This window comes from Kryptolebias marmoratus, linkage group LG4 (assembly GCF_001649575.2).
Source record: "Kryptolebias marmoratus isolate JLee-2015 linkage group LG4, ASM164957v2, whole genome shotgun sequence".
NCBI classification, from domain to species: Eukaryota; Metazoa; Chordata; class Actinopteri; order Cyprinodontiformes; family Rivulidae; genus Kryptolebias; species Kryptolebias marmoratus.
In genome coordinates, this window is record NC_051433.1 from 14,728,132 (window position 1) to 14,752,835 (window position 24,704).

At 37.1% G+C, this 24,704-nt stretch overlaps 1 protein-coding gene across 2 annotated transcripts; it reads right to left on the reverse strand.

Moving 5' to 3' along the window:
- Positions 1-5,318: 5,318 nt before the first annotated feature.
- Positions 5,319-22,323, reverse strand: LOC108235647 (deleted in malignant brain tumors 1 protein-like). Of its 2 annotated transcripts, XM_025005889.2 has the most exons (17): positions 21,844-22,323; positions 21,297-21,605; positions 20,730-21,020; positions 20,183-20,491; positions 19,175-19,465; positions 18,628-18,936; positions 16,848-17,156; positions 15,068-15,376; positions 13,288-13,596; positions 11,799-12,089; positions 11,252-11,560; positions 10,060-10,371; positions 8,346-8,666; positions 7,832-8,140; positions 7,265-7,555; positions 6,822-7,133; positions 5,319-6,394 (listed from the first exon to the last, which is right to left on the reverse strand). In XM_025005889.2, the coding sequence occupies exons 1-17, from the start codon at positions 22,019-22,021 to the stop codon at positions 6,306-6,308; spliced, it is 4,848 nt and encodes a 1,615-aa protein (XP_024861657.1). In that variant the 5' UTR covers positions 22,022-22,323; the 3' UTR covers positions 5,319-6,305. The 2 variants fall into 2 exon arrangements, with proteins under 2 accessions (XP_024861657.1, XP_037830972.1); XM_037975044.1 differs by lacking the exon at positions 13,288-13,596 and having other exon boundaries at positions 21,844-22,322.
- Between the last annotated feature and the right edge of the window lie 2,381 nt (positions 22,324-24,704).

The following is a 24,704-nucleotide window of genomic DNA, read 5'->3' on the forward strand; positions in this document are numbered from 1 at the left end:
CCATATGTTCCTCCAGTTACTTAACAAGTTGCATCTGCTTGTTGGGTAAGCCTCTTGCGAAATAGGCTTGTTTTTGATATAGTTTAGTTACATGAAGTTGTGATATAACATATTATAGAGCACATATTGATCATGCATCTTTGCTAAACAAGTTTGAGCATTTCAAACGGAAAATAAACATTAATTATGTTTCAGTTTTAAAAAAAATACTCTTGTAGGATTTTAACTTTAGATAATCCCAGCACTTCATCTGAAAATTAATGCATTTGTTGTAATATAATATAAATGATTCATTTGGCAGCATTTTCCAACAATTTCGTTGTATGTTCATCATTGTTAAAGAACATTTTCTTCAGGATAACAGACTTTGTTGCAGGCTTGGATGCTTGGCCAGTGCAAAACCTTTTAAATATTTCCAAATATTTAGTATTGGTATACAACAAAGAACAGCATAGTTTAAGCTAAATCTATAAATTATTATCTGTTAATGAAAATAAAACTTAATTTATGGTGTAAGAATAAAATTAAATTCATTAAATAAAACTCGTAGAAAGCAGTAATGATCTGTCCTTTGGCAAAAACATCCTTTATGTTGGAGTGCCTCAGGAACACTTATTTGAGGTATAAAGTTTCTTTTTAGTGCCAGATTTGAAACTTCCAAAGCGCCTTTACTCTTTGACAACGTTAAGGGTCAGTTCAAGTGCAGCTTGCAGCCTCCTCTCAAGTCGTCCCTGACCCCCCTCCTGGAAGCCCTTACTGTGTCACTCTTCCGAGGCCTCCCACATGCACACTCACAGATCCTATTAAAACGCCACCTCCTCCCTGAAAATATGACCGAAGACGTTTCCAGTAAAGAGGAGATAAAGAGCAGTCAGGTGGCAGGAGCCACTTTGCGGGATGAAGCTCTTAGGAGACATTTGTGAAACGAGAGTTTTAAAGACTGGGTGGGCACACTAAATCAGATCACAAGTGAAACTTAGAACTCCCACCTCTGGATGGCAAAAACTCCTTCGACCATTTGTTTTTCTAACAAATTAAATTACTAAAACAGGGACAAAAGTGCCTTCAGAGGAGGGAGCTGGAAGACAGATGGTGATGAAGGAGATGAAAGAGAAAGAGAGAAAGGTTTTATTTAGAGAAATACAAACTAATACTAATAAAGTTAGGTGATGTCAACCAGAAGAAGAAGTTTAACTCAAATTTATGTCTTGATACTACTAAAGTTAAAAATGTGTGTGTCAGGGTTTAATTATTCATCTTAAAGAAAAATACACAGAAAGAACAGGATTACACAATCTGTATTTTAGTAGAACTGTTGATTTTCTGGGTGGTCTCAAATATGGAAGTGTTTATAACAAAGAAATCCCCCCGTTACCATTTTATCTTCTGTTTAGCAACTCCATTATGGTTTACAGTGAGGTTTAAGTTTGAATTGTCTTTACCCACCAATACGAAATCTGTAAAACAGGTAATTACTTCAAATGTTTTAAAATTAGTTTGCAATCACATTTTATTAAATGCATTAATTACATCAGTAATGAATCATTTATTTATGTGTTTCAAACAATCTCAGTGTAGAAAAACATGGTTTGTTAAATTTTTAGCGTATAAACTTTCTGTAAGCTGAACAAACGGTGGTGCTCACTGGTTTTAAAAATAAAGGTGACTTCTGATTTTGTGCACATTTAAAAAAAATCATATCACAGAATTAATAAACTTAATAAATCATAGAAATGTGGAATATTTGAGACACAAAATCCATTACTGGGAAACTGAAGAGGAAACTACTTTTTAATCTTTACGATTGGGGAAAAAGGGTCACTGACCAAAGCTGTAGATTCAAAGAAGTCCTCTTTCACTGAGTGTGAGTAATGTAAATAAAAATGTAAACACCACAAAGTTCAGATTCTTTTTATACGCTGTGACACAAATCTTTCCTGAAACAGGAGAGAGAGAGAGAAATAAAAGAAAATGACAACTTAAGTAAAACAGATTAAATGCAAAATACTGTCAGACGTAAGTGCTGGTTTGCTGAAATAAAACTGCACAACTAGAAGCGCACACTGATGTGCACACTCCCTGCCCAGACATAATGTGACTCCAGACTCAGCTCAGCAGAAACGGAAGAACATGCTGACACACGGTGCATTTTCTCTGAGAAGTGGAACACCCTCCAAGCACCTGATCCACAGCCACTGACAAGTCCCTTTCAAACTGCTTTTCTTCCCCTGTCTGAGGCAGACAAATTCATCCCTCTCGTCCCCAAACAATCGCCTCTTTTCTTCTGCCGATCACGCCTATGAAAGGAGAAGGCTCCAGGAGAGAGAGAGAGGGAGGGAGAATTACATCTGCCTGACAGTGCTACACTGTAGGCACTGGCTTAATGTCCTGTGTGTGAGGGCCCCTGGGACTGGGCGTTAGGGCCCCACTATCTTATAACAAAGTTGACAAAAAGCCCAGGGCTCAGCCCTCAGGAAATCTGAGAGGCGGGGTATCTAGGCCGGGATAGGAGGACAGTGGGAAGGAGGGACAAAATAGCTCAGGTATTTTGCACCTATGGCCTGAATATGTGGAAACTAGCTTGTTTGACATGTCAAACTAAAAATAAATGTCTTTCCTTATTCCAAAGGCTCAAACATTTAAAGACAAAACTAACTATCAAATGCATGACAGCCAAGGGTAAGACAATAAGGGCTTTTAAATTCAATATTGTAAAAAATGTATTTGCCCACACCTGTTAATTGTTGAATTCAGGTGTTTCAGTCAGGGTTTGGGCTTGTTATGAGTACTCTTAATGGCATCTGCCACAGAGGACACTTCTGCAGTTAAAAAAAATTACTTAACTTTCAAATAAGAAGACACAAATTTAGGTCATATGACTGAAACTCTCTTTCACTGGGAAGAAACTGACTGTTTTCAAGTTACTTGTTTTTGTTACTCGTTGGATTTAAGCACAACAACCTTTAGGTTTAGGTTAAAACTGCCAAATTGAAGTCGGAAATGTCTGAAATGTCTTATTACTTTTGTTTAAAAGACAACCACCGATGAAGATAACCAAATGTTTTCCTATAGCACACATTGTCATGTTGTCACAAGCATCTCCTCCCTTTTATTGTCAGGTCATACAGAGATCATCAATAGGGAACATTTGTGCTTGCGCACACTTTAACATACATAAGACAAAAGACACAGGAGTACACACATTCACAAACTGCTGCAATCAGAGTTGCCAAAATTTAAGTTTTGTACATGTGTGTATGTGCACCTTTTTGATGACCAAACCTCTTATCAAGTGACATCATCAAGATGCTTTTCATTTCCTTTTTATTGCTTTTCCATTTTTTTCACTTGTATTTTTTCTCAGATTTAGAGTTGTGTCTTTTAAGCTCCAGTCCCACTGCGCTGAGCTCCAGCGTGTCACGCAGACCAACAAACTGATATTTTTTTAGAGCTAATAAACGCTTATTATTAAAAGCACCTCAGTGATTTCCCAGGGCTTCACTTGAGTACCAGAGTTGTGTGTAAAGAGGTGTTTCACACATTCAATGAGGTGAGAGATAGAATTCAGGCCAAAAGAAACTGGAGACATGGATGTGAGTACCAAGAGAAAAAGGGCCTGTGAAAAAGAAAGAGAGTGACAGACATGGATCCGCCTGACCTGCAGCTTCGGCTGCTGCTTCACTAAAACCTTCCCACCACTCTGCCCCTGCAGTTCCTTGTAACCATCCACACAGCTTCCACTGGCCTCATCACATCTTTAATTTCCCCCACAACCGCCTGTCCTATTCTCTTTTTTCAGCTCTAATATTATAAGACTGCTTTGTTACCTGCGAAGAAGCTGCTTTGTGACACAAATCACTGCAGGTTTATGCAGTTGCTACAACTAAACAACGTATGTTTTCTTAATGGTTTAACTCTCTTAAAACCCCTCTTAATCATATCCATGCCTGGACAACTACGTACATGCTCTACACATTTGATATTCTGGACAAAGACACTATGCATAGATAGGTTATGACTACTAAAAGTATATCTTTATTGTAATTTTTAGGGTTAAACTATCTATTAAAACCTCTCCATCCTTCCTTGCTTGAGTCGTACCCAGTCTTTCCTCACATCAGTGACTCTCTTGTCAGCCCCTCCCAAAGGGATCCCAAAGCATTTCCAGAAGAGACATATAATCCCTCCAGAGAGTTCAGGGTCTTTCCTGGGATTTCCTCTCCCATAAGACATACCTAAAAACGTATAAAAGAGGGTTTTTTAAAATGGCCCAACAACCTCAGCTGACTCTGTTTGATGTGGAGGAGTAGCAATAGTAGAAGCTCCCTTTTGGATGACTGAGCTCCTCACAGCCCTTAACAACAAAATTTGACGTCATCATTTATAAATCTTTAAATAAAAATCAGATACATTTTGAGATGGAAGTGAGATACTTTTATTTAAAATACCCGAACAAGACAACAACAACAACACCTCAAAGTAAATACAATCCACCACCAATGCACGCAATCCCATTAAATAGTAGTAACAGTAGTAAATTAGTATAATCAAAGTATTAAAACTATAGTATATGTCCAACAATTATTTATTTAGCACTTTTCAGCAACAAGGCGATCCAAAGCGCTTTACAACAGAAACAACAACAGAATCAAATACAGCAGGTACATAATGAAACAGAAATAAACACATCAATCATGTATAATCTAAATGAAATATAGGATAATCTAAATAAAATCACAAAACCAGACATATCTAAGCATGAGCTGAGACAGTCAAAATAGTAGCTAAAATATTCTAAATAAAACCATAATCAAATATAGAAATACAGAAGTAAAAACATCAATCATGTATAATCTAAATGAAATATAGACTACCCTAAGTAACATCATGAAACTAAACATATCTAAACATGAGCTAAGACAGTCAAAATAGTAGCTAAAATAATCTAAATAAAATCATGATAAAGTTAAAGCTAAAATAAACAATTAGTAGGAATCTAACAATCTAACAATATCTAAAATATGAGCTAAGATAAAATAAAATAAAATAAATGTACAGGAAGGCTAAATAAGCTAAAACATTACAATGCTAAAACTAACAGTACAGAACTTTCTAATAGTACCAAAGGCCCACTAAGCAGCCGACATTAGAATTACTAATTAAAATAGTGAAGGAGGGAGGGGGGGGAGTGAGAGAGATGACTCAGAAACAGCGGAAAGTGTGCGTGTGTGTGTGTGTGTGTGTGTGTGTGTGTGTGTTTGTTAGAGACGGTGAGAAGACGGTGTAATGTGTGTGTGTGTTTGTGTGTGTGTTTGTTAGAGACGGTGAGAAGACGGTGTAATGTGTGTGTGTGTTTGTGTGTGTGTTTGTTAGAGACGGTGAGAAGACGGTGTAATGTGTGTGTGTGTTTGCAGATAAGTCCATGAATCACGTCACAGAATCATTGTCTTTAATAATGATGGTTGAGGAGACAGAGAGACAGAGAGAAAAGAAACACGTCTGCCTTTCACCAGGAGCAGAGAGAAAAAAAAACCCCCAAAAACAAAACTTTTCAGAAAAGCCTGAACAGAAGCACAAGAAGTTGAAAATTTCTGGAGTGTTGTGCTATTCACCCAGGAGGCTTTCAGGACTCTTTGTGTTGCCTGTTGCAACTACGCTAGAATCTAGTTCAGTTCATTTAAACTAAAGTCACTTTTTGACACAAAACTGTTCTGGAAGAAAAGCATAAAACATAACTGTTTGGTATCCATGACTTCTAAGACCGAGTCTTTTATGACAAAGTGGTTCTCAGGACAAGGACTGAAGCTCTTCAAGCTAAGTGATCATCAGTATCACCTGATACTCCCAGAATGCTTTCAAAATTGCAACTAAAAACCTTGAAACTTTGTCCAGACCAGACTGTGCTAACCAACACCAGGGTGACAGTGATGGAGATGATAGATAGGTTCAAAATAAAGTAGTGTTGGGTAACACAAAAGTTCATAAAGAAAAAAATGGGTGTGAGACAAAAATTGACTTAAACAAAAAAAAAAAAAAAATCTTTTTATGCATCATCTATACATCACTATAGTTAAGTTTGAGTGTGATGTTAGCATACAGTACGTGTTGTTTCCAAAATCATTAACAAACCCAATCTATGCCCAGAATAGTTTTAAGGACTTGTAAGAAAAAAATCATGGTAGATCATGGTAAAAACAAAGTGGAAAAATGAAAAATAAAAAGAGTTCTGATTGTAGTAGAGTTGGTTCTTGATGTTTGGGTTGTACTGAACAAACCTAAGGTCCTCTGCCGAATGAACGATCCTCTTAAAGGTTGGTTTGAGAAGAAACAAGTGAAAGCAACAAGCTGATCCAAGCTAACCACACCAGTGGGAGCCCTGCTGGTGCTGAGTTTGCTGAAAAAAATAAAATAAAAAAAGCATAGACGTTATTTCTTGGGTCATATTCAGTTCATTTTATGTTAATACTGAGTTGTCAAAGAAAATGACCAGAACAATTATAACAAGTAGCTGAGAGTTATCCCTAACACATATTCTGAGAGCTAATTTATTACACAAGATCCTTGTTTAAAATGTTGTCATACAAAGCTGTGGGCAATATGCATTCCTTCAAGGAATGATTGTTTGATTATATTTGTCTGAATAAATCATCCAGCATGAAAAACACAGGCAGAGGCCGCATATACAGTTCAGTCCTTGCCTCTCAAATATTTAAACATAATGAATCTTCTTTATGTTGGGATGTAAAGTTTTACAGAATGAAATGAAAATAAAAAAAAACTGGGAAGATGCCTTGTGGATTCTTAAAAACATACAGTCTTACCTTTACATGTTACACCAACATCCTGATGGTGTTCACAGTTGTGTGTCCCAAATCCATTGTGGAAACACTCAAAAAGAGAGCTTTCATTTCCTAAACAGGCCACATCATCAAGCCAGATTTGTCCAGTGCCTTCACCAAAGTAGGCTTTTGAAGGAGCACCCAATGCTGGACCACAGCCTAACTGTCTGCAGACCACCTCGGCATCATTTGTGTCCCAGCCATCATCACAGACCGCCCCCCAGGTGGCTTTGTAGTATATTTCAATTCTTCCAGAGCATGCCTGATTTGATCCAACTAATCTAAGTGAAAAATCTGTAAGAACACAAAATAAAGAAAGCAAATCCTAATTATACAAAAACTAAACAGAATATAATAATAATAATAATAATAATAATAATAATAATAATAATAATAATAATAATAATAATAATAATAATATTTACCAGACACTTTTAGGGTGATGGGGTCACTAATGAAGGTGCTAAAAGTTTTATTAGAAACAATTTTTTTAACTTGACACTGGTACGATCCTTCATCTTCTTTGCTGGCTTGAGGGATGTAGAAAGTACCAAAGCTGACGTTTGGGTTTAGAGTCTGATTGACTGAAGCTTGGGTCTTCATGAAGATGACTGATCCTTCTATCGGCCTTTCATAGATGCTACAAGTAATGTTGACAGGCTGTCTGTTGATAATTACACCTTCAGGACTGATGGTGATGTTGGGCTTTAGATTTGCTGGAAAACATTATAGCAGAGAGTTTCATGAACAGATTATATTGATATTATTATATATTTAATGAGCTCTGTTCAGTGAAACAGCTGCTCCAATCAGAAAGATGCTTTTAGGACAAACTTGATCTACTTCATGTAGAAGAAAGATGTGATATTTCTCCTGGAGGACAGGCAGGTGTTAACAGTCAGACTGTTACACAGCTGTATGTGCTGATACTCCTAACTTTGTGAGGTCAATTACAACATTTACAGCAATAAAAAAAGAAAACATTTTCCCACCTGAGCAGATGACACCAGCATCCTCACCATGTCCACAGTTGTGTATCCCAAATCCGTTGTGTGAACAGTTTGTCAGATATGTTTCACTTCCGGTACAACCCACATTATCCAGCCAGATTCGGTTAGCACCTTGACCAAAGTAGGCAAAGTGAGGTGCATCCAGAGCTGCACCACAGCCCAGCTGTCTGCAGACCACCTGAGCATCCTCCAAGTCCCAGTCGTCATCACACACTGTTCCCCATTCATCATTGTAAAAGATTTCAACTCGTCCAGAGCACCGGGATGGTCCGACTAATCTGATCTGAGTACCTGTCAGTCAATAACAAGAGCACAGAACATACAGTATTTCAATCACAACACAGCATGGACTGAAATAAAAGTCTCTAACATAGTATAAGCGTGTTTCTTTAAGTATACAAAAATATGTGTAACATCTTCATTTTACATGTAAAACTTTATTTACATAAAATAAATAACTGCATAGATTTTTGAAAAACAAAACAAGTATTCTCACCTAAACATGAAACACTAACATCCTCATTGTGTATACAGTTATTTTCCCCAAATTCTATGTGCCGACAATCATTTAGAGAACTCTCATTTCCTGAACAGGTCACATCACTGAGCCAGATCGGTCCTGTACCTTCACCATATCTGGCCAATGAGTATGTAGCTAATGCTGGACCACAGGATAACTGTCTGCAGGCCACCTCAGCGTTAAAACTGTTTGTGTCCCAGAGATTATCACAGACGGTCCCCCAGGTGTTCTTGTAGAATATTTCAATTCTTCCAGAACATGTCTGGTTTGATCCAGCTAATCTTATGTGAAGACCATCTGTTACAAAAAAAAACAAGCATACAAAGAAGTCAGTTTTTTCACACAGAACAAGGAGATGAGACGCAGACCTATGCATCATCTAATCTACTTTAAAGTTATCCAGTTTATTGCTGAAGACATGTAGGAATTGTCAGGATTTGGGTTTTGTTGGAGTTTTTGAGTTTATGTTGTATTTAGTTTGTTTCTTCAATTTTGTTTTTTGGTTTTGCCTGTGTTTAGTTTGGTTAGTTAGTGTTATGTTTTGTTCCCTGTGCAGTCTGTGTTTCCTGTCATAATTCACTTTCCCTCAGTCATTCTCATGTCAATCTGCCTCATCCACCTGCATCTGTCTCTTGTTTGTAATCAGTCACTTATGTTCATTTTCCAATCACCCTCTGCTTTTAAAACCTGGTCATCTTCCTTACTGGGTCATTGTTGCTCTCATGCTCTGTCCGGTTTGCCTCAAGTCTTGCCCTTTGAGTTCCCTGCAAGTCAGGATTTTGTAAGTTTTGTTGCTACCATGTCAGCCTTCTCTTTTGTTTTTTTATTTTAAATAAATTTGAATTTTTTTAGCTCTCTGTGTCAACCTGCATTTGGGTGCAAACCATCCAACCACCACCTAATCTGACAATACTGATTTGGTGTAATGTTATTGTACAATTTTACACATTCTGGCTAACTGCTGTTTGACGTTTCCAAATCAGCTGGTGTCGTTTTGTTTGTTTTATTACAGATAGGATGTTAGATGGAATACAGTCTAAAAGTTTTTACAGTGGAATGACTGTAAACAAAGCTGTCATGTCAGCCTAAATTTTGTATTACAGATGCAGCCTGACTTAATTTGAGTTGGGACTCCCTTCCTCTTAGAAAACACTGAACACATTAGACTGCGCTTTTTCAGATATTGTAAATACCATTACATTTCGGTGTGTGTTTTTCTCTGTAACAGTAATCCTCTGATGTATATCTACAACTAATTTTGTAGTCAACCAGATTCAAGATGGTTACCACAGCTAATCAACCTTACAAAACATTAAAATGACTAACTCAGTCACTTTTACAGATATTGAGCATGGATTTGATGTGGTAGCAGCTGAGAATTATCCCCAACACATACTCTGAGAGCTAATTTATTACACAAGATCTTTGTTTAAAACACTAGCATTCAAAGCTGTGGGCAATATGCATTTCTTCAAGGAACAATAGTTTAATTATATTTGTCAAAATAAATTATCCAGCATGAAAAACAGGTATCTACACTTTCACAGACCTCATATACAGTTCAGTCCTTGACTCACAAAAATTCAAACATGTGACTATTCTTTATGTTAGGTATAAGGTGTTACAAATCAAAATAAACATAAATTAAAAGGGAAGATGCATTGTGAACATTTTAAAAATACAGTCATACCTTCACATGTTACACCAACATCCTGATGGTGTTCACAGTTGTGTGTCCCAAATCCACTGTGGAAACACTTAGAAAGAGAGCTTTCATTTCCTAAACAGGCCACATCATCAAGCCAGATTTGTCCAGTGCCTTCACCAAAGTAGGCTTTTGAAGGAGCACCCAATGCTGGACCACAGCCTAACTGTCTGCAGACCACCTCGGCATCATTTGTGTCCCAGCCATCATCACAGACCGTCCCCCAGGTGGCTTTGTAGTATATTTCAATTCTTCCAGAGCATGCCTGATTTGATCCAACTAATCTAACTGAATAATCTATGAGTACATAAAACAAATAATTCAAAACATGAGTATTTAGAAACTGAACATTATTTGTAGGTATTTACAGTACCTACAGATAATGTAAATACCATTACGTTTCTGTGTTTTTCTCACTGACAGTAGTTCTCTGATGTACATTTACAACTAATTTTTAGTCAACCTGATTCAAGATGTTCACCACAGGAAATCAATCTTGCAAAACATTAAAATGACTATAACTCAATTACTTTTACAGATACTGAGGAACGATTTGGTGTGGTTGCAGCTGAGAGTTATCCCTAACACATATTCTGAGAGCTAATTTATTACACAAGATCTTTGTTAAAACGTTGTCATACAAAGCTGTGGGCAATATGCGTTCCTTCGAGGAATGTTAGTTTGATCAGATTTGTCAGAAAAAAATCATCCAGCACAAAAAAAACATTTATCTGAATTTGCACAGGCCTCATATTTAGTTCAGTCCTTGACAAAAAAAAGATTTTGTCACATTTTTTTCACAATTTAAGATTTTGTAAAGGATGGCCAAAAACTGCATAGAATGAACCCAGTTTTCAACAAACAGTGGATGGACATATACTGTAGCTGCTCTGAGTATAAAAGTGCTGGATTATCAGAAACCTGCAATAAAAGTAGAGTAAAGTTATTTTACACTGGTGTCATCAGAAAACAAATTAAAGGGATTCTGTGCCACAGAACATTTTCAAAATAAAAATGTTGGAAGGAAACACATCGTGCCAATCTGCTGGTGCTTCACAGCCAGAAATAATCACTATCTGGATTCTTACCTTTATGTTTTGGTCCCCATTAACAACACTGAGCAACACTAATGACCAAAACAATTCCAACAATAAAAAAAAGAAAAACATTTTCCCACCTGAGCAGATGACACCAGCATCCTCACCATGTCCACAGTTGTGTATCCCAAATCCGTTGTGTGAACAGTTTGTCAGATGTGTTTCACTTCCGGTACAACCCACATTATCCAGCCAGATTCGGTTAGCACCTTGACCAAAATAGGCAACATGAGGTGCATCCAGAGCTGCACCACAGCCCAGCTGTCTGCAGACCACCTGAGCATCCTCCAAGTCCCAGTCGTCATCACACACTGTTCCCCATTCATCATTGTAAAAGATTTCAACTCGTCCAGAGCACTGGGATGGTCCGACTAATCTGATCTGAGCATCTGTCAGTCAATAACAAGAGCACAGAACATACAGTATTTAAATCACAACACAGCATGGACTGAAATAAAAGTTCCACAGGTGTCTTTGTAGTACACCTCAGTTCTTCTAGAGCACGTCTGATTTGATCCAACTAATCTAAAGTAAAATTCTGAGTGCGTAAAAGAAAGAATGCAAAATGTAGGTGTTTAAAAACTGAACAGAATACAATAATAATAACTAAAACAACAAAATAATTACCAGTCAGTGTTAGGTTGATGGGGTCACTAATGAAGGTGCTAAAAGTTTCATTAGAAACTATTTTTATAACTTGACACTGGTACAATCCTTCATCTTCTTTGCTGGCTTGAGGGATGTAGAAAGTACCAAAGCTGACGTTTGGGTTTAGAGTCTGATTGACTGAAGCTTGGGTCTTCATGAAGATGACTGATCCTTCTATCGGCCTTTCATAGATGCTACAAGTAATGTTGACAGGCTGTCTGTTGATAATTACACCTTCAGGACTGATGGTGATGTTGGGCTTTAGATTTGCTGGAAAACATTATAGCAGAGAGTTTCATGAACAGATTATATTGATATTATTATATATTTAATGAGTTCTGTTCAGTGAAACAGCTGCTGCAATCAAAAAGATGTTTTTAGGACAAACTTGATCTACTTCATGTAGAAGAAAGTTGTGATATTTCTCCTGGAGGACAGGCAGGTATTAACAGTCAGACTGTTACACAGCTGTATGTGCTGATACTCCTAACTTTGTGAGGTCCCCTCATTGATTACATGCACACATCTTCACCTTGCTTCTGAACTATAAAGCCTGAAAGCCAATGCCTTGGACATTAAAAGTGTGAACACCTGTGCACCTGTTACTGGACTGTGCTCCAGTTAGAGTCTGTCCAGATCCCGCATGCAGGAGACTGAGGAGAAAAGGGATGAGGGTGCAGAGAAACCTTTGAGATATTGTGCTCCTTACAACTTTTTGTTTTGGACCAAATGCCAGCCAAACAAAACCAACAGAAACATTGTGAGTGGTAAATTTCCCCAACACTGTCAATATCTGTAACATTGACTGTATCTGTAAGATCAATTGTACATCCAGCATCTATTTTCTAAATATTTTATCAATATCTGTCCTGTGGTTCATGGGGCATTTTGCTAAACTGAGAAACAAACAAAAAATGTACACAGACACAACTTCAGCAAAGGGCAACAACAAGAAGTAGAAGGAGTTACAATATTTAAAGTTGCATAGGCCGTCTTTGGTTATAAAACTTTTCAATCAGATCTCAGTGATCCTGCGAATTGAACATCCACCTGTTGAAGCTCATGACAAAAGATTTTGTCCTAATTCTTTCACAGTGAAAGATTTTGTAAGTGGTTGCCAAAAACTGTAGAGAATGAACCCAGTTTTAAACAAACAGTGGATGGACATATACTGTAGCTGCTGTGAGTATAATAGTACTGGATTATCAGAAATCTGCAATAAAAGTAGAGTAAAGTTATCATATACTGGTGTCATCAGAAAACAAATTAAAGGAATTCTGCTCCACAGAATATTATTTAAATCAAAATGCTGGAAGGAAACACATTGTGCCAATCTGCTGGTGCCTCACAGCCAGAAACAATCACTATCTGGATGCTTACCTTTACATTTTGGTCCCTATTAATAACAGCGAGGAACTCTAATGACCAGAAGAATTACAACAATAAAAAAAAGAAAACATTTACCCACCTGAGCAGATGACACCAGCATCATCACCATGTCCACAGTCGTGTTGCCCAAATCCGATGTGTGAACAGTTTGTCAGATATTTTTCACTTCCTCTACAACCCACATTATGCAGCCAGATTCGGTTAGCACCTTGACCAAAGAAGGCAAAGCGAGGGGCATCCAGAGCTGCACCACAGCTCAGCTGTCTGCAGACCACCTGAGCATCCTCCAAGTCCCAGTCGTCATCACACACTGTTCCCCATTCATCATTGTAAAAGATTTCAACTCGTCCAGAGCACTGGGATGGTCCGACTAATCTGATCTGAGCACCTGTCAGTCAATAACAAGAGCACAGAACATACAGTATTTAAATCACAACACAGCATGGACTGAATTAAGTCTCAAACACAGTGTAATCTTGTTTCTTTAAGTATCCAAAAATATGTGTAACATCTTCATTTTACATGTAAAAATGTATTTACATAAAATGTGAAACTGCATAGAGTTTGAAAAACAAATGTCAGCCAAACAAAACTAACACAAACATTGTCTTTCATCTATTTGAGTAGGAGGGTTGTCAGCCAATGGTGTTCTTCATAAAATTCTAAATATATACATTTTCTTAACTGAATGTCAAACTGGCAGAGGTCTGAGAATTAGTGTGTTTAAAGATGTAACTTAAATGGGTCACAGCTAAAGATTTATTTTGCTTTGTGAAAAGAAAAGTAAAAATATGTCAATGAGAGCAGCTTTATTTAAAATTTGGCCATATTGAAATATAATAAATGTGAAAACAGTTATTGGGACAGAAGCAAACACATGTACCAAGACAAGTACAGTATGGCAAGCTGATTTATCATATATTAGTCACAACAGACCAGATGTACCACATTAAGTTGTTGGTGAAAATGATCATTTCAGAATGCTAATTGTTGTATTCACAACAATTTTTACTGACATCAGAAATTATTCTTTCTTTGTCACTTTTCCTGTTTGTTTCTAGAGGTTTTCTGCTCATTTTTAGAAAACATTTTAGCGGTGAAGTATGAACATGAATGACTTCAGTTTTAATTTGTTTGAGCTGAACATTTAGCTCATTCCAGTAAAGGGTAAATTTCCCCAACACTGTCAATATCTGTAAGATTGACTGTATCTGTAAGATCAGTTGTAGATACAATGTTTTCTTTCTGAGAGTTTTTGTCAAAATCTCTCATGTGGTTCATGGGGCATTTTCTAAATTGACAAACAAACAAAAAAATGCACACACAACTTTCAGCGAAAGCAAAGAAAAGTAGGAGGAGTTACAATATTTAAAGTTGCATAGGCCATCTTTGGTTGTAAAATTATTTAATCAACTCTCAGAGATCCTGCAAATTGAACATCCACCTGTTAAAGCTCATGACCAAAAATGTTGTCACAATTTTTTCACAGTGAAAGATTTTGTAAGTGGTTGCCAAAAACTGTATAGAATGAACCCAGTTTTAAACAAACAATGAATAAACATATACTGTAGCTGCTCTGAGTATAATAGTACTGGTGTATCTTACATCTGCAACAAAAGTACAGTAGAGTTATCATGCTAGTTTCGTCAAAGAAAGCAATAAAGTGCTTCAGATCAAAGAGCAATTTTTAAATCAAAATGCTGGAAGGAAACACATTGTGCAAATCTGCTGGTGCCTCACAGCCAGAAATAATCACTATCTGGATGCTTACCTTTACATTTTGGTCCCTATTAATAACAGCGAGGAACTCTAATGACCAGAAGAATTACAACAATAAAAAAAGAAAAGCAATTTCCCACCTGAGCAGATGACACCAGCATCCTCACCATGTCCACAGTTGTGTATCCCAAATCCGTTGTGTGAACAGTTTGTCAGATGTGTTTCACTTCCGGTACAACCCACATTATCCAGCCAGATTCGGTTAGCACCTTGACCAAAATAGGCAACATGAGGTGCATCCAGAGCTGCACCACAGCCCAGCTGTCTGCAGACCACCTGAGCATCCTCCAAGTCCCAGTCGTCATCACACACTGTTCCCCATTCATCATTGTAAAAGATTTCAACTCGTCCAGAGCACTGGGATGGTCCGACTAATCTGATCTGAGCACCTGTCAGTCAATAACAAGAGCACAGAACATACAGTATTTAAATCACAACACAGCATGGACTGAATTAAGTCTCAAACACAGTGTAATCTTGTTTCTTTAAGTATCCAAAAATATGTGTAACATCTTCATTTTACATGTAAAAATGTATTTACATAAAATGTGAAACTGCATAGAGTTTGAAAAACAAATGTCAGCCAAACAAAACTAACACAAACATTGTCTTTCATCTATTTGAGTAGGAGGGTTGTCAGCCAATGGTGTTCTTCATAAAATTCTAAATATATACATTTTCTTAACTGAATGTCAAACTGGCAGAGGTCTGAGAATTAGTGTGTTTAAAGATGTAACTTAAATGGGTCACAGCTAAAGATTTATTTTGCTTTGTGAAAAGAAAAGTAAAAATATGTCAATGAGAGCAGCTTTATTTAAAATTTGGCCATATTGAAATATAATAAATGTGAAAACAGTTATTGGGACAGAAGCAAACACATGTACCAAGACAAGTACAGTATGGCAAGCTGATTTATCATATATTAGTCACAACAGACCAGATGTACCACATTAAGTTGTTGGTGAAAATGATCATTTCAGAATGCTAATTGTTGTATTCACAACAATTTTTACTGACATCAGAAATTATTCTTTCTTTGTCACTTTTCCTGTTTGTTTCTAGAGGTTTTCTGCTCATTTTTAGAAAACATTTTAGCGGTGAAGTATGAACATGAATGACTTCAGTTTTAATTTGTTTGAGCTGAACATTTAGCTCATTCCAGTAAAGGGTAAATTTCCCCAACACTGTCAATATCTGTAAGATTGACTGTATCTGTAAGATCAGTTGTAGATACAATGTTTTCTTTCTGAGAGTTTTTGTCAAAATCTCTCATGTGGTTCATGGGGCATTTTCTAAATTGACAAACAAACAAAAAAATGCACACACAACTTTCAGCGAAAGCAAAGAAAAGTAGGAGGAGTTACAATATTTAAAGTTGCATAGGCCATCTTTGGTTGTAAAATTATTTAATCAACTCTCAGAGATCCTGCAAATTGAACATCCACCTGTTAAAGCTCATGACCAAAAATGTTGTCACAATTTTTTCACAGTGAAAGATTTTGTAAGTGGTTGCCAAAAACTGTATAGAATGAACCCAGTTTTAAACAAACAATGAATAAACATATACTGTAGCTGCTCTGAGTATAATAGTACTGGTGTATCTTACATCTGCAACAAAAGTACAGTAGAGTTATCATGCTAGTTTCGTCAAAGAAAGCAATAAAGTGCTTCAGATCAAAGAGCAATTTTTAAATCAAAATGCTGGAAGGAAACACATTGTGCAAATCTGCTGGTGCCTCACAGCCAGAAATAATCACTATCTGGATGCTTACCTTTACATTTTGGTCCCTATTAATAACAGCGAGGAACTCTAATGACCAGAAGAATTACAACAATAAAAAAAGAAAAGCAATTTCCCACCTGAGCAGATGACACCAGCATCCTCACCATGTCCACAGTTGTGTATCCCAAATCCGTTGTGTGAACAGTTTGTCAGATGTGTTTCACTTCCGGTACAACCCACATTATCCAGCCAGATTCGGTTAGCACCTTGACCAAAATAGGCAACATGAGGTGCATCCAGAGCTGCACCACAGCCCAGCTGTCTGCAGACCACCTGAGCATCCTCCAAGTCCCAGTCGTCATCACACACTGTTCCCCATTCATCATTGTAAAAGATTTCAACTCGTCCAGAGCACTGGGATGGTCCGACTAATCTGATCTGAGCACCTGTCAGTCAATAACAAGAGCACAGAACATACAGTATTTAAATCACAACACAGCATGGACTGAATTAAGTCTCAAACACAGTGTAATCTTGTTTCTTTAAGTATCCAAAAATATGTGTAACATCTTCATTTTACATGTAAAAATGTATTTACATAAAATGTGAAACTGCATAGAGTTTGAAAAACAAATGTCAGCCAAACAAAACTAACACAAACATTGTCTTTCATCTATTTGAGTAGGAGGGTTGTCAGCCAATGGTGTTCTTCATAAAATTCTAAATATATACATTTTCTTAACTGAATGTCAAACTGGCAGAGGTCTGAGAATTAGTGTGTTTAAAGATGTAACTTAAATGGGTCACAGCTAAAGATTTATTTTGCTTTGTGAAAAGAAAAGTAAAAATATGTCAATGAGAGCAGCTTTATTTAAAATTTGGCCATATTGAAATATAATAAATGTGAAAACAGTTATTGGGACAGAAGCAAACACATGTACCAAGACAAGTACAGTATGGCAAGCTGATTTATCATATATTAGTCACAACAGACCAGATGTACCACATTAAGTTGTTGGTGAAAATGATCATTTCAGAATGCTAATTGTTGTATTCACAACAATTTTTACTGACATCAGAAATTATTCTTTCTTTGTCACTTTTCCTGTTTGTTTCTAGAGGTTTTCTGCTCATTTTTAGAAAACATTTTAGCGGTGAAGTATGAACATGAATGACTTCAGTTTTAATTTGTTTGAGCTGAACATTTAGCTCATTCCAGTAAAGGGTAAATTTCCCCAACACTGTCAATATCTGTAAGATTGACTGTATCTGTAAGATCAGTTGTAGATACAATGTTTTCTTTCTGAGAGTTTTTGTCAAAATCTCTCATGTGGTTCATGGGGCATTTTCTAAATTGACAAACAAACAAAAAAATGCACACACAACTTTCAGCGAAAGCAAAGAAAAGTAGGAGGAGTTACAATATTTAAAGTTGCATAGGCCATCTTTGGTTGTAAAATTATTTAATCAACTCTCAGAGATCCTGCAAATTGAACATCCACCTGTTAAAGCTCATGACCAAAAATGTTGTCACAATTTTTTCACAGTGAAAGATTTTGTAAGTGGTTGCCAAAAACTGTATAGAATGAACCCAGTTTTAAACAAACAATGAATAAACATATACTGTAGCTGCTCTGAGTATAATAGTACTGGTGTATCTTACATCTGCAACAAAAGTACAGTAGAGTTATCATGCTAGTTTCGTCAAAGAAAGCAATAAAGTGCTTCAGATCAAAGAGCAATTTTTAAATCAAAATGCTGGAAGGAAACACATTGTGCAAATCTGCTGGTGCCTCACAGCCAGAAATAATCACTATCTGGATGCTTACCTTTACATTTTGGTCCCTATTAATAACAGCGAGGAACTCTAATGACCAGAAGAATTACAACAATAAAAAAAGAAAAGCAATTTCCCACCTGAGCAGATGACACCAGCATCCTCACCATGTCCACAGTTGTGTATCCCAAATCCGTTGTGTGAACAGTTTGTCAGATGTGTTTCACTTCCGGTACAACCCACATTATCCAGCCAGATTCGGTTAGCACCTTGACCAAAATAGGCAACATGAGGTGCATCCAGAGCTGCACCACAGCCCAGCTGTCTGCAGACCACCTGAGCATCCTCCAAGTCCCAGTCGTCATCACACACTGTTCCCCATTCATCATTGTAAAAGATTTCAACTCGTCCAGAGCACTGGGATGGTCCGACTAATCTGATCTGAGCATCTGTCAGTCAATAACAAGAGCACAGAACATACAGTATTTAAATCACAACACAGCATGGACTGAAATAAAAGTTCCACAGGTGTCTTTGTAGTACACCTCAGTTCTTCTAGAGCACGTCTGATTTGATCCAACTAATCTAAAGTAAAATTCTGAGTGCGTAAAAGAAAGAATGCAAAATGTAGGTGTTTAAAAACTGAACAGAATACAATAATAATAACTAAAACAACAAAATAATTACCAGTCAGTGTTAGGTTGATGGGGTCACTAATGAAGGTGCTAAAAGTTTCATTAGAAACTATTTTTAAAACTTGACACTGGTACAATCCTTCATCTTCTTTGCTGGCTTGAGGGATGTAGAAAGTACCAAAGCTGACGTTTGGGTTTAGAGTCTGATTGACTGAAGCTTGGGTCTTCATGAAGATGACTGATCCTTCTATCTGCCTTTCATAGATGCTACAAGTAATGTTGACAGGCTGTCTGTTGATAATTACACCTTCAGGACTGATGGTGATGTTGGGCTTTAGATTTGCTGGAAAACATTATAGCAGAGGGTTTCATGAACAGATTACACAATATTACAAATATTGTTTGATTCCAGGCATATAATACCATAGTCATGTGACAAATAACAGCTTTACACTTGTCACACTTAGTCCCATTTACTCTGATATGGAACCAGTTTTGTATACAACAGCATCAATTATACTAAATGATTTAATCTTGGTGGCCACAAAGAGAAGTAGGAGTTATAATATTTAAAGTTTCTTGGGCCATCTTTGGTTGTAAAACTTTTCAATCAGCTCTCAGTGATTCTGCAAATTGAACATCCACCTGTTGAAGCTCATGGCAAAAGATTTTGTCCTAATTTTTTCACAACAAAAGATTTTGTGAACGATGGCCAAAAACTGTATAGAATGAACCCAGTTTTAAACAAACAATGAATAAACATATACTGTAGCTGCTCTGAGTATAATAGTACTGGTGTATCTTACATCTGCAACAAAAGTACAGTAGAGTTATCATGCTAGTTTCGTCAAAGAAAGCAATAAAGTGCTTCAGATCAAAGAGCAATTTTTAAATCAAAATGCTGGAAGGAAACACATTGTGCAAATCTGCTGGTGCCTCACAGCCAGAAACAATCACTATCTGGATGCTTACCTTTACATTTTGGTCCCTATTAATAACAGCGAGGAACTCTAATGACCAGAAGAATTACAACAATAAAAAAAGAAAAGCAATTTCCCACCTGAGCAGATGACACCAGCATCCTCACCATGTCCACAGTTGTGTATCCCAAATCCGTTGTGTGAACAGTTTGTCAGATGTGTTTCACTTCCGGTACAACCCACATTATCCAGCCAGATTCGGTTAGCACCTTGACCAAAATAGGCAACATGAGGTGCATCCAGAGCTGCACCACAGCCCAGCTGTCTGCAGACCACCTGAGCATCCTCCAAGTCCCAGTCGTCATCACACACTGTTCCCCATTCATCATTGTAAAAGATTTCAACTCGTCCAGAGCACTGGGATGGTCCGACTAATCTGATCTGAGCATCTGCCAGTCAATAACAAGAGCACAGAACATACAGTATTTAAATCACAACACAGCATGGACTGAAATAAAAGTTCCACAGGTGTCTTTGTAGTACACCTCAGTTCTTCTAGAGCACGTCTGATTTGATCCAACTAATCTAAAGTAATAATCTGAGTGCGTAAAAGAAAGAATGCAAAACTTAGGTGTTTAAAAACTGAACAGAATACAATAATAATATTGATAACAATAAAATAATTACCAGTCAGTGTTAGGTTGATGGGGTCACTAATGAAGGTGCTAAAAGTTTCATTAGAAACCATTTTTATAACCTGACACTGGTACAATCCTTCATCTTCTTTGCTGGCTTGAGGGATGTAGAAAGTACCAAAGCTGACGTTTGAGTTTAGAGTCTGATTGACTGAAGCTTGGGTCTTCATGAAGATGACTGATCCTTCTATCGGCCTTTCATAGATGCTACAAGTAATGTTGACAGGCTGTCTGTTGATAATTACACCTTCAGGACTGATGGTGATGTTGGGCTTTAGATTTGCTGGAAAACATTATAGCAGAGAGTTTCATGAACAGATTATATTGATATTATTATATATTTAATGAGCTCTGTTCAGTGAAACAGCTGCTCCAATCAGAAAGATGCTTTTAGGACAAACTTGATCTACTTCATGTAGAAGAAAGATGTGATATTTCTCCTGGAGGACAGGCAGGTGTTAACAGTCAGACTGTTACACAGCTGTATGTGCTGATACTCCTAACTTTGTGAGGTCAATTACAACATTTACAGCAATAAAAAAAGAAAACATTTTCCCACCTGAGCAGATGACACCAGCATCCTCACCATGTCCACAGTTGTGTATCCCAAATCCGTTGTGTGAACAGTTTGTCAGATATGTTTCACTTCCGGTACAACCCACATTATCCAGCCAGATTCGGTTAGCACCTTGACCAAAATAGGCAACATGAGGTGCATCCAGAGCTGCACCACAGCCCAGCTGTCTGCAGACCACCTGAGCATCCTCCAAGTCCCAGTCGTCATCACACACTGTTCCCCATTCATCATTGTAAAAGATTTCAACTCGTCCAGAGCACTGGGATGGTCCGACTAATCTGATCTGAGCATCTGCCAGTCAATAACAAGAGCACAGAACATACAGTATTTAAATCACAACACAGCATGGACTGAAATAAAAGTTCCACAGGTGTCTTTGTAGTACACCTCAGTTCTTCTAGAGCACGTCTGATTTGATCCAACTAATCTAAAGTAATAATCTGAGTGCGTAAAAGAAAGAATGCAAAACTTAGGTGTTTAAAAACTGAACAGAATACAATAATAATATTGATAACAATAAAATAATTACCAGTCAGTGTTAGGTTGATGGGGTCACTAATGAAGGTGCTAAAAGTTTCATTAGAAACCATTTTTATAACCTGACACTGGTACAATCCTTCATCTTCTTTGCTGGCTTGAGGGATGTAGAAAGTACCAAAGCTGACGTTTGAGTTTAGAGTCTGATTGACTGAAGCTTGGGTCTTCATGAAGATGACTGATCCTTCTATCGGCCTTTCATAGATGCTACAAGTAATGTTGACAGGCTGTCTGTTGATAATTACACCTTCAGGACTGATGGTGATGTTGGGCTTTAGATTTGCTGGAAAACATTATAGCAGAGAGTTTCATGAACAGATTATATTGATATTATTATATATTTAATGAGCTCTGTTCAGTGAAACAGCTGCTCCAATCAGAAAGATGCTTTTAGGACAAACTTGATCTACTTCATGTAGAAGAAAGATGTGATATTTCTCCTGGAGGACAGGCAGGTGTTAACAGTCAGACTGTTACACAGCTGTATGTGCTGATANATTAAACGAAATAAACATTTGAAATATATGAGTTTGTATGTAATGTATGAATATAATATACAAGTTTCACTTTTTAAATGGAATTACTGAAATCAATCTACTTTTTCATGATATTCTAATTTTATGACCAGCACCTGTAGACACAAATCTGCTGTCTGCTTCAAGCTGCTGACAGATGATCTATTTTTTAATTTTAGTCTCACAGATAGATTTTTAAACAGAAAATCTTCACTGTTAGACACAGCAGTTTTTTTGCTGCAACTATTCCTGCATTAAATAAGATCAGGTGACGTGTAACGTTAATAGTGGTCGTATCGCTGAGCTAAAGCCAGCAGGACATGTCCACAGGGCAGAACATATACCCCGATGGGACTCTGTTGGATCTGCTCTGCAGTCCTGATCTCTGCCGACAGGCGACATGTTATTACGGTACAGGTCACTGACGAACACAGTCAGTACCGCCCTACCACTGCAAATAATTAAAAAACAAAGAAAAAAAATCCATTAAAATCTCAACTGAGTTGTCAAAATAGTTGAAAAACATGCAGAACCAAACAATACACAGCAAGCTAAGTAATTAAGTAATTCATGTTCTTAGTGAGGAGAAACTACTTTGTGGGGCGAATGATTAAAAAAAACAAAACATAAGCTATTTATGTCAAACGAGAGAAACCAACTTCATCAGAGGAGGTCTCAGATTTCAACTTTCACAAACCTACAATGAAGCGTTAAGCCTGATCCGCAGTCAGTTTCAGTCTAATCAACACCTTCATTCATGTGAACAAAGTGGCCCATTTGTGAGCCAGGCTAACAAAGACCCTAATGAGCCTCTGTTGTAAGGAGAGTGAGTTTAATCTGCATGTGAATCCAGTTTACAGAACATCTCAGCTTTAAAAGCTTGAACTCCACACTCTCTGCTTTTTAAATTGATAAAGCTCATTGGATGAAAAATTAGGCATCTTCAACTACAAAATAGAAGTCCAGTTTTTTAGCCTTTTTTGGATCGAACTCCTATAAAAAACTTAATGAAACAACAGTAAATTTTGTTCAGAGAAGCTAATTTTCTTAATACCATAATTCCAATGTTTCTAATGAGAGTAAAACATTTCTTTATTTTGTAAATCTAAAATACTTGTAGTTATTTGAGAATAAAAAAACATCAGCATTATTGACCTTTAATTAATTGTCTAAAATTCTGGCCTACAGTACTGTGCAAAGGTCCTGACTCATCCCTCTTTTTTAAAAGATTTTCTTCTAAGAAGTCAGACATTCTTGTAATCTTACCTGAAAGCAGTCCAAGTAGAGGGTTCAACATGTTGACTGGTGATTGGGTTCAAAGGATTGAGAGCAGAGAGCAGCAAAGCAGAGTATTTATTAGCTTCATTACTTCTGAGCTCATATTAAGAGGGGCAGGGTTTGAAACTTTGACTGATGCAAATATAATAAAATTGGGGTAATTTTTAAACAAAACTTGGACGGTGTTTGTGAATATAAAATTAGTAAGTATTTGAATATCTAAAAATAAACAGACACTTGAATAGAACAAGACAGAATATTCTTTTTGTTTTCCCTCAGTATGGAAACACACATTGAAGCAGCTGAAAAAACAAAGATGAGTTGAAATAAGGAAATTATTCTTATTCAAAAAAACAAAACAAAGATGTAAACAGGCACATCTAGTAAGGCAACCAGACAGGTTTTTCATTCCCAACCAGATAAAAAAAAAAAAAGGTTTTGTATTACTGCAGAGAACTATTGGTTTAATGTGATCAGTGTTGATTATGTGATTATGGAGTCTGACAGACTGAGGGAAACAATCAGAGGTAAAGTTTAGGATGCTGCAGCCTGTCTCTGATGGAGTTTTAGTGTCGTGCATGGGGTGAGAAACGTTGTCCAGCCGTGGTGAAAGCTTGGCTAGGACCCTCCAGTCTCCCACCACCTGCACTGAGCTCAAGGAGGCCTCCCAGGACAGAACTGGCCTTCTTGATCAATTTAACTTTCACTCAGCAGTTGAGACGCTGCTTCTCCTGAGAGCCATATGATGCTGGGACAAATACTTGACACTAGACTAAGATATCTGTCAAACTGTTCCCAAATGAGCCAAAAGCATTTGGTTACTGTGGAAATTGAGCTCCTTTACAAGCATGAGCTCTACACTTTTATCTGGCTCTTAGTCTCACGCACACAACCTTCTGTTTCTATTTTTTTTTTTTTGCCGCTTTTGAAAAAATTGTTTTTTTTAGCTCTACACTCTACTCTTGATTAGGACATTTGACCATTGATCACAGGGAAAATAATATCATATTTTTTATTCCAAGGATTTGTAATAAGCTTTCAACTATGATTTATTGGCTAC